Source organism: Falco rusticolus, chromosome 1, assembly GCF_015220075.1.
Source record: "Falco rusticolus isolate bFalRus1 chromosome 1, bFalRus1.pri, whole genome shotgun sequence".
NCBI classification, from domain to species: domain Eukaryota; kingdom Metazoa; phylum Chordata; class Aves; order Falconiformes; family Falconidae; genus Falco; species Falco rusticolus.
Window position 1 is genome coordinate 57,950,838 of NC_051187.1, and position 10,210 is coordinate 57,961,047.

A 10,210-nucleotide genomic window follows, 5' to 3' on the forward strand; every position below is an offset into this window, starting at 1 on the left:
CCTAACTATGACAATAACGCAGAATGGTTTAGCACAATTAGAAAAAGCTGTTTGAAGTGCAACGGAGAATCTTTTAATACCTGGAAATGTTAGAAGCACTGGGTGATAAAATGATATCAAAAGCTCAGTGGTTTTTTGACCTCGGCTTAGCTTTGAAGGTAGTTTCTATTTCAGATTTGAAGAAGGGGCTTGGGTGCTTCAGGGCCTGTTTTGCTCTGACATATATCAGGTGGTCTAGAAAGCTCACACATAATAACATTCATGGTGGGAGCAGGCTACAACACAGGGTATATAGTTCTAAAATTAATAATAGGTCTGTAATTACTGCAAATAATATTCTGAAAACTTTACCACAGCAACAGTAATAAAGATGTCTGACCTCCTTTTAGTTGTAAACGAATGTCAGAGTGAGAATGTGGAAATCTGTAACAGGTGAACAATATACTTGCCATGTTCTTACCCTTTTTCACCAAGTTTAACACTTCTGGCAATCCTCAGGTCTGTCTCGCCTGATAGAGCAGTTCATTAAGTAAGTGTGTATGACTGATATATTGTCTGGCAGAAAAGCAAATGAGACCCCAAACAAGACCAGCAGTTCCCCTCTGCCCCGTCCCCTGCCCCTCGTGACCACCTCAGCAGCAGCTGTCAGCATGACTTGCCAACCATAACCGACCGCTGGCCCACAGACCAGAGCTGCCGCAGGGGTAGGAGGGCTGCTGGCCTTAACCACCCTGACATTTATTCCAAGGATCAGGGAACGAGGGGCAGCTCTAGCTAAAGGGAAGGCCTCTGCCACAGAGAAAGCAGGGGGAAATAGGGAAACTTTGTTTTCTAACAATTAAAATTGTTAGAAAAATAGCTAATTAAAAGCCAAAAGGAGCTCAATGCTAGTGGTTTAAGGGGGGGCCAGTAGAAACCTGAGGAAAATATGAATGGAGACCAGAATCCTTCATCGCACTTTCTAATGAATTAGCTCTGTGTAAATTAAAGTACAACGAAAATCACTCCTTTCTAAAAAAATAAAATAAAATTCACTATATTCAATATAGAGTTTCTCTGACCTCCTCAGTTCCCCCTCCTTATTTAAAAAGTGTGCTTTTAGCAAGCATTCAAACTGTTTTGAACTACACAACTGAATTTCTGACCTATGAATCTGTATGAACTCTTTCTAGCTCAGTGATAACAGCAGACTGACAAAGTTTTACTGTAGGCTTCAAACAATTTTTAAGCCACGGTCAAAAACACTGATCACATTAAACAAGTTCAGGCTTCTGAATCTACAGCACTAGCACAGATGAGCAATACTGATTTATGGCAAGTGTTTCTTAAGGTCAGCCGCCCATTCTGTATACTGCCTCTGACTGATGCTTCAGTCCTTGTAGTCAAGCTTTGTATTCGTTGAATTTCTTCTACTCAGGCTAAACCTGGACTGCTAGTGATCCGTCCAGAAAGCCGCACCCAAAGTTCTGCTGCCATTTCTCAAGGAGCCAGCGCTTCTGTAGATTACCATGAATCTGCGGGTGCCATAATTTCTAAATTAAAGATGGATGTTTCTAGTTTCCACAGCTAAGGCAGGTGCAAGGTGCTTTAGCAATGGAAAGCTCCTCTATTAGACAACATTTTTCAGAATACAGAGCATTTTGTGTGTTTACTGTGAGGGACAAGGAAAGCAGTGCAGAGACGGTATCTAGAAAGCACCCAAGATACTCTTATGTGGAAGTTCATCTTACCTCAGCATGAAGTGCAACATTACCCTCAACTGCTGGTTCTTCACAAAAATCCTGCCAAAGTGAAGAAGGGAGAGATCAGAAATAAAAAAAACCCCACAGCCATAATTCTGAGCAGAATTAACAGCTTTTTGACAGTTACAGTTGCCTCAGCTGTCTTATGCTTTTGCTTTCTTACCATTGAGACCTCTCTCAACCAAAGCTTCTTTCATTTTGCTTTATTTCTACACTCAAATCATTCTGTTTCTCTTCCCAGGTTATTTTCAAAGGGGAGAAAGGGAAAGGAAGAACTGGAGATATTGGACTAGATGACGTGATCTTGAGGAGAGGACGCTGCCCTGAAGAGCATTAGCAAAGACAATGGACCAGCACAGTCACATCCTCTAGCCCTTCTCGTGCTATTCCTACCAAACTTTGAAACAGAACTGCACAAAAAGGAAGAAAAAATTGGAGAGTGACAACTTCTTAGTGGTTTGTTTAAGTGCAATCTCACTCAAACTTCATTTAAAAACATGGGGAGCGCCTCCCAGGATTCAGGAACTCCAATCGCGTGCTGGTTGTTTCTATTAATCCTTACCCCTGAATCGTATTTTGTATGCAATAACTTTATGCCCTGTTAAGCCTAGTGAGTGCTCACAGGAAGAGCACTTGTGAAAAAGGGAGAATTAATCACAAATGGTGGCAAAAAAAAGCTCCAGCTCAGAAAGTTTTAGTGGTAACTGACAGTCATTATCTTCCTATCACAGTGCTACTCTTTCGTTGATTAGATTTGATATACAGTGGGATTGATCTTGCTTCAGTCACCTCAGATTAGCAGAAGCCTGGACCTGAACTTCGGCTTACTGCCACTGACCTTCGAAGAAGGGCTTGCTTCATATTAAATAGCATTTATTTTGGTGTTGTATCTGTATTCAAAAAAGCAGTTACATAGAGTAGGCACTGCATCCTGTAATATTGCTACCGCTGCGTTTTGTGTATATGTGTATGGTTATTAACATATTTATGTTTTTAATATTTACAGACTGTAGTCACAAGGTAATTGGCAGCTGTGCTTTCTTATTGTACAAGACAGAGTTCAGCGTATTCTTTGATCCCGCTGGTCGCGCCCATAGATACGTTACCAAAGCCAGTGAATGGTGCTCATTGAAAAACGCGGGTGCAGTTTTTCACATTGTAATATGCTGAAGGCAAAAGACCAAACCCTTACCTGATGTAAACTGGCATCCGATGTGCTGTACCAGTTTGCATTTAGCTCAGGAGCAAGCCTGAAAGGGCTCTCAATCCTGCAAGAAATCCCTGGTTCAGTTGAAGACTGGGCAGCCTGGAGAAGATAACTCGCATCTTGTAAGACTGAACCCGTTGACACTACCAGGATGTTCCCTTCCCACAGGTGGCACAAGCCTACACATAAGCAAAAAGGGCAGCTGCATTAATGAACAATTCACCGAGAAATGCCTTGAGTGATCTTTATAAACGTCCGTATTCCATCCAGCTCTTCTGTATATAATAAACATTTTATTCTTTAGAACTAGAATAACTATTAGCTGTAGCTAGAACTACATATTTATCAGATCTTTGGACTAATTTTTTAGCTATGTATCATGCATGTGGTATGCAGTTTCCCAGGGAACTCTGTTTGGTTTGGGACTTTTAAATGAGGAACACCATCATCATCATTGCTGCTAACAATTCTAAATTTGACGGCGTAATTGTAACATTTAAGAACATGAGAAAAGATCGATAAAATGTTAGTGGTGCAGCCTTAAAGATTCAAAAATGTGTATATATATATATATATAAGAAATAGGTCTCAGATCTTTTAAATACAGTGTAAAATAAGTGTCAGCTTCATATCATGTTACAAAACAATCATTAAAAACAATTCATGTTAAGCGTTGTACAAAGTCCACAGAGACAGAATTGCAAGACCATTAGAGGTCGTGTTCTAGACCCCTGCCTCTGACAAAGCACTGTTTAGAAAATACTTTTCCAATTTTGTCCCCTAGGACAAAGCATGGCAGAAGTTTATTTGACCAAACAGATAGTCTCCTGCAGAACTGTATCAAGTATTTTGAAAATGAAAAAAACCAATGCGTTTGTAAACATTTTTAAACTGTTTTGCTTCAAATATGATCAAGATCTTTTTCTCTTATGTGACTTTGTAATATGTCAGAAATATTTGTGAATAGCTGAAATACCTTGTCCTTATTTTAAAGTAATGAGTAAAGGAGGCTGTTGTTTGCTACTAATTAGAAATCTTGGTTTCATTTCTGGATCGCAAGTCTCATTTTTATTGCAGTGAAATGAATCAAAATACGACAATTCAACCAAAGTGAAGTAGCTCTTGTTACCAAATGTAAAAAGAAAAGCGCATTTCACTATAATATGACAAGAGCATTATATGTATTGTTCACAAGGAAGATTGACAATTTTCAACCTAGCCTTTTGTAAAGAACCGTTTCACAGGTAATTTAAGCGCTTCTGCAACATGAAACGTCCATTTTACACACAGCAGCAGCTACCGTAGTTCCACACGGCACTGAACCTGCACTAACTGTTACATTCTTTGGCATCTAAGAAGGTTAACACATTTTGCTCTGGTTCATCTACAGTGGATGAAGATGGTCTTTACGAGATATTACCACAGCCTTCTGAGGCTGATATCCCCTGGTTAAAACAGGAACGTATCTCCTTATCTCCTATCTGTGCAAGACTGAAAGAGTTGTTTGCCCCTTCGCAGGTGGCCCTTAGAACCCCGAATTGGACTGAATGCAGAAGGTAAACAAACAAGTACTCCGGTGCCACAAGGAAGGTTTGGGGTCTCTGTTTTCGAACGCGTTTCATCGTCACGATCAAACCAGTAACACTGTAAAGCGCTGCAGCAGCTGAAGTGGCGGACGGTGGATGCTGAGGTAGTCGTCCTAAGCCTGGCTCTGAAGGAGCTGCTGTGGCTGTAAGTCACTCCCCTCTGGCACTGGTGGTGCTGTGACACGATGCTGTATGTGTCACCTCTCCGTGTTTCTGAAGAGCCAGGGTGAGGCTGGCCAGTGGTTCTGTTGTGCCCACCCTTGCTGTGCCCGCCCTCTCGGGCAGCAAATTGTAGCCACGGACCTCAGCCAGGCCAGAGCAGACACTACCGTTTTCATGTGAGCCTCAAGGAAGAGATGAGACCATGGCCTGAGGTCCTCCTGGCCGGTAGGTTATAACTGCCACTCCTGCTCAGGGTTTAATCAACAGGTTGACTCTGCCAAAAGAAATTCCTGCTTAAATCCGTGGGCAAGCAGAAGGAACTGCACTAAATTAACACGGCAATATTTATCAAATGTACTGCGTGACCTTGTGCCAGCTTACAGTGTAATGTTTCTAAAAGACACGTTAAACATTTTTCCCCTCGTAAGATTGAAAATAAAGATTCATCATAAATTACAGGTACCGTGACCAGTGGCAATGCGTATTTACTGCGTTTTCTGACAACAAAGTGAGCACAATAGAAGGGACTGAGACAAGATTTTGTTTCCAGGTTCCATTCTGTACAGTCACCTCACCTCTCATCAGAGCCACGTCACTAAGTCACTCGTGAGTGCTTTCAATAAAGCCTATTTATTCTGGAGAAAAGCTTCCCTTGTTTCCCTTTAGTAAATTAACCTAGACTTGGTGGTCAAAACATTGGTTTTAATAGAGTTGGAGATTACAATAGCCACCCTAGTAAGAGTCAGATCAGTCACGAAATGACAACCCTGAGCAGAAGAATGCTCATGACAGCAGCCTCCAGCATCCTACTCCGTCCTCCTGGAGAAAAGAGGCAACAGAGCACCTGCCTCCAGTCCAGGTGCCAAGGTCTCTCTCTCTCTATGGCCCATTATAGGTTGTTCCTCCCTGCAAGTGAGGCACAGTGATTGCCACAAAGATGGTGAAAATCACAGACTTTGGATCAAGCCATGCATCGTGGCAACCACCTTGCAACCTGTTCACTCTGCATTTACAGACGGGCAGCAAGATAAAACTACAGCTGTCTGTTAACTCTAAAACTATAGATAAAACCTTATAGATAAAAATATAGCTGCCCTTAAAATTTTAATTGTAAATGTTAGAGTGTCATTACTTGGCAACTGAGGCCCAGTTAAATCCTATGCATTTGTTATTTATATAGATCTAGATCTAGATCTCAAACGCCAAATTATCAAAGTTTTCCTGGTAGTTAAAACCACTTTCTTGTCTGCTGTTTCATCCTGATGTCCTGTAGTCACACAAGGTTTTATGACTTCAGATTTTCCACACCAATTAAAAAAAAATAAATAAATAAGATGAGTGATGCATTGGTGTAAACCTGCAACTTCAGAAAGAAATGAGACATTGTAGAGGTAAGTTCCAGTACTGGTTTGAAAGAACACAGAGATGTCCTCCAGCTTTGAAAGCTAAAGTGTTCTCAGAGCACAGCTACTGCATCGAACTGACCCCGCAGTAAGCGAGGAAATGCATCCTGAACGTCCGTGATGCTGCATTTGGTTGAGAGGAAGGCGTTCAGCAAATGCAAAGACAACCTTAGCAGTGCAGACTGAGGCACCTATACAGTTCAGACACCAGCTCTGAGTAGGTTTTCAGGAACAGCGTCCAAAATCAATCAAACCACATTCCAGCTGCTCTGCTCTTACCAGTTCTCCCTGTGCACTTGTATGAACTCTTCCAAGCCCAAACCTCATTCCTTTGCTTGGAAACAAAGTGTCCTCTAGACAGTGCTCTTGCTGGTTGCTTTGGGCTGAGATAAACCACTTTTTAAAAAATAGGCTATTTTTTATTTATCTCTCTTCTTAAACTTGACAAACTGCCTGGCTAATGTTACGAGATTAGGATAGTTGATCCAGTTACAGGATGTGAGTGGCCACTGGACTTTTCATGTTAAGTTGCCTTTTTTCTCCTAAAAAAAAATATCTCTAATTTAACTCCAGAGAGCCAGTTGGGATATCATGCTTACACATGCTTGATGCATGTCGAAAGTATAGATCTGTCCCTCATTTTCTTAATAACATGTCAAACAATGAAGCAAAGTGGATCTGAATTTTCTGGATAAAGACATAAATAATTCCCTGCTCTGTAGATCAGGCACTCCATCATTATTTTTCCTCAGGTTGCTTTCCAATAGCTGTTAAGAATCAACCATTTCTTTCTTTGCTCTTAGTAATATTTAACCACACTCTGTAGTATGTGGGCAGATTTTGCCACGTTACTGTTTTCCCGTAATCCAGCTATTAAAGGACTCCCTGAGACCCAGGAACAAGCCTCCATTGCCATCAAACCACTCTTCTACACGTATCACAGACACCACATCCCCAGAGCAAAAGGCCATCTCTCCAGGACCTCTGTGCTGGATGTACCAGGAGACGTTTTGTATAATTGCACACAGAACAAGGCCGCCCCTCGCTCTGTGGACAGCCAAATCCTGCCTTCCTCTGACCACAAGATACTACAGCGCTTTTCCAGTAATTTTTGTTAACCACCTACTTTATGAGTTTTTACCTTCTGTTCAGGCCAGGAATAGTCCTCTTCCACACTCTTCTCCCAGGTTTTTCCTTATCACGCATTTCAACAGCCCATGATCTCATTTCAGACTCTCATCCAGAATCCTTTTGCTATTCATTCAGAGCCTGGCAAACCCTGGAAAGACAAGGTACAGCGTGTATTCAGAGAAGATGAGGTACAGCATGGGGAGTTTAGAATGCAAGGGGGTCCTTTCTGAAACTCATGACTCAACAGGAGGGTCTCTCTGACAGTTCTGTCTGACCCTGTCCCCTGTGCAGTGAATAATCAAGTGTACCTTGCCATCGACAAGTGTACCACTTTCACATTTGCTATCAAAATTTGTTAAATTGCGGTTTTATATCAATAAACATATTGCTGCTTCTGTCTTACGAGTGAAGTGCATCACTCCATCTGTGACACCCCCTTTAGGTAAAAAACTTGAAGAAATGGACTCACCAGATTCCTCCCCCTGTTGGGATGGTCCAAGACAGAACTCCCCTATGTATGGAGCAGGATTACTGTGGCATGCATACACTCCGGTTCAGTACCTGTGGCTTCTTACTGCAAATAACAACAACAACAACAACAAAAGCCTTTCAAAAACAATTGGCTTTGAAACAACAAAAGGACTGGATGTGTATCTTATCAAGTGCCCATCTTTCCCCTCTGCAAGGAAGGTGGTAACTTTAACCTTCGATACACAATGCACAACCTCTTGGGTCTGGTGGCAGTCACATAATGTTCTACTTGATTTAAGAAAGATTCTTTTTTCAAAATGGCTTAGTTTGTAGTAATACCGACTTAGCAAAAACTAAGTCTCTGTGAACTCCACAGAGGCCATCGCTGATAGTCAATTAAACATGCCTGGGATTGTCCTCAGGCCCTGAGGGTAGATAGCACATAATACCTGTATCCATGCCATTAAATCGATATCCATGCATCCACACTACCAAATCCCTTCTCCCTGGCAGGGCATGCACGTGCGCTCTCTCTGCGGACGGCTGGGCTGACTGTGGGGTGAGCTGGCTGCCAGCCGCACCGGGAGCTGTTTGGAGCAGAGCTGGCTGGTGAGGGCTGGCCAGCGTTTGCTGGGGGAGCTGGAGCCCGCGGGGCTCAGTGTCCCTGCAGGTCCCAGCACCCCAGAATGACACCCGCAGAAACAGCCCCGAACCCACCTACGGCCCGGTCTCACAAGTCCTGATGTAAGCCATGGGAGCGCTCCCTGTGCACTGCCTGCAGGTGAAGAGGGTGCTTTCTAAGGGCACCGCAGTGTCACAGTGTCACATGAATAGTAAAGCACATCCTTTCCCTCAGAAATGCTCTGCCAACGCCCTGATGCAAACGCACAGAGTTTGCCTGTCGGTTTGCACAACTGGCCAGCCCTTAGTACGGCTGATCTGCAAAAAGGACTTTGCAGACCTACATGTACGACAGAGCCAGCAAACAAGAAACCAGTCATAAAGGGCCGGGGCTGGGGAGGCGGCATCAGAGCAAGAGGAACAGGCACGAGGGAGGGGGAGAAGTTGCTGCCCCTGCCCCAATTACTACCTCTTCCTACAGAGACACCACAGATGCCCAAGATGCAGCTGTGGGACAGTCTTACAAAAATCCCTATGAATAAAATCCCAAGGATCCTTGGATCCACCACCCCCACACCGGGGTCCAGTCACCAACAAGGACTGTGACTAATGTCCCCAGGTGCGATCACACCTTGTACCTCTGCGGAAAAAACACCGAATGTGGCTACAACCCTCAGGCCCTGCAAGCTACTGAAATCAACGCGGGGGCAGACAGCTGTGTTTCTTGGCTGTACCTCTAAGATGCTCTCGGCCCACACAGCAGCCCGACATGGAAGGAGGAGGAAGACAACTTGCCCTTGGTCTCCCTCCTGCTGCAGCTGTCAAACGGTTTCTTGTCAGTCTTCCCCCTGGTGGCACATTCCCCATCCACAAAGGCAGCACAATGGGAAGCCCCATGGACGCTCCTGCTGGAAAAGCTGCACAGTCCACTCCTAAAACACATTTTCCTCAGATCCTGTCTCAGGCTGTCACACAGCTGCTCCACAGTGGTTCTGCCAAAAAAAAGAACCACTGCCAATCTGAAGTATGTTTTTCCATTATTTTCTTCCCAGATGAGCACAGTAATACATGTGTGGCACAACTGTCCAGAGAAAAAGATAAGCAGTCAAAAGTATACCCTGGTTTGCGATTGGTAACAGATCAAAGGCAACACACAAATTTTAAATTAGGGAAAAAAAAAAAAAAGCTGGCTGACTTAAAAGAACAAGTCTCTTGCCTATTATTTTGCTCCAGCAAATGCTGGAACTTACTCACTGTATCTTAATACTGGTGTTTTGGGATGCCAAGTGCAAGTAAACTTTCTACCCTTTTCCCAGACTTTTCCATCTAGTTATAAATACTGAGAGTGGCACAGTGAAATGCACTCTCACATCCCTAGGTTCAGGTCGAGCACAAGAGTTCCTCACCTTGGAGCTCACGTGATGTGGGCCACCTCAGCTGGTGGTGACACCACCAGAGTTCTCAGCAAAGACCACCTTGACGTACAGCCTGATGTGAGTAAAGAACTAAATACAAATAAGCACTGAGCGGTGCCAGTTATGCTTGTAAATGAGGAAAATAACTGGAAGACTGTCTAAGGTGAGAAATTTGACGACTAGGATTCAGAGGGGCATCCAAGAGACACACTTTGAATTTCATCCCTTTGAATTCTGAGTTAGGTCAGGAAACACTGCCATCTTCCCTCAGTTTCTTGGACCAGTTGGAGGACAGCAGAAGTTGTCTTCAAAGTTTCCATGCCCAGACAGGGTGTTTAGTGTTCTCTCTGAAATATCAAATATGTGTGATTCTTGTTAATAGCCTAGAGATCCCTTTAGTTATTGTGCCTTGGAGTGTATAAACAGGGCTTGAAGACTATGAAACTGCTCGCTAATATTAAATCCCACGACT

The 10,210-nt window shown here is 43.4% G+C and overlaps 1 protein-coding gene and 1 long non-coding RNA gene across 3 annotated transcripts in view; one reads left to right on the forward strand and one right to left on the reverse strand.

Moving 5' to 3' along the window:
- Positions 1-3,976, forward strand: part of NPNT (nephronectin) — a 55,205-nt gene extending 51,229 nt beyond the window's left edge. For both annotated transcript variants that reach the window (XM_037380651.1, XM_037380658.1), the window contains one exon: positions 1,984-3,976. In XM_037380651.1, the coding sequence (XP_037236548.1) occupies positions 1,984-2,079 (96 nt within the window). In that variant the 3' untranslated portion in view covers positions 2,080-3,976. The remainder of the gene's footprint in view (positions 1-1,983) is intronic.
- On the reverse strand, positions 3,014-9,370 carry LOC119144846. Its single transcript, XR_005103230.1, has 4 exons — positions 9,058-9,370; positions 7,701-7,805; positions 7,242-7,379; positions 3,014-3,128 (listed from the first exon to the last, which is right to left on the reverse strand). It is a non-coding gene; the product is annotated as an uncharacterized LOC119144846 (long non-coding RNA).
- Between the last annotated feature and the right edge of the window lie 840 nt (positions 9,371-10,210).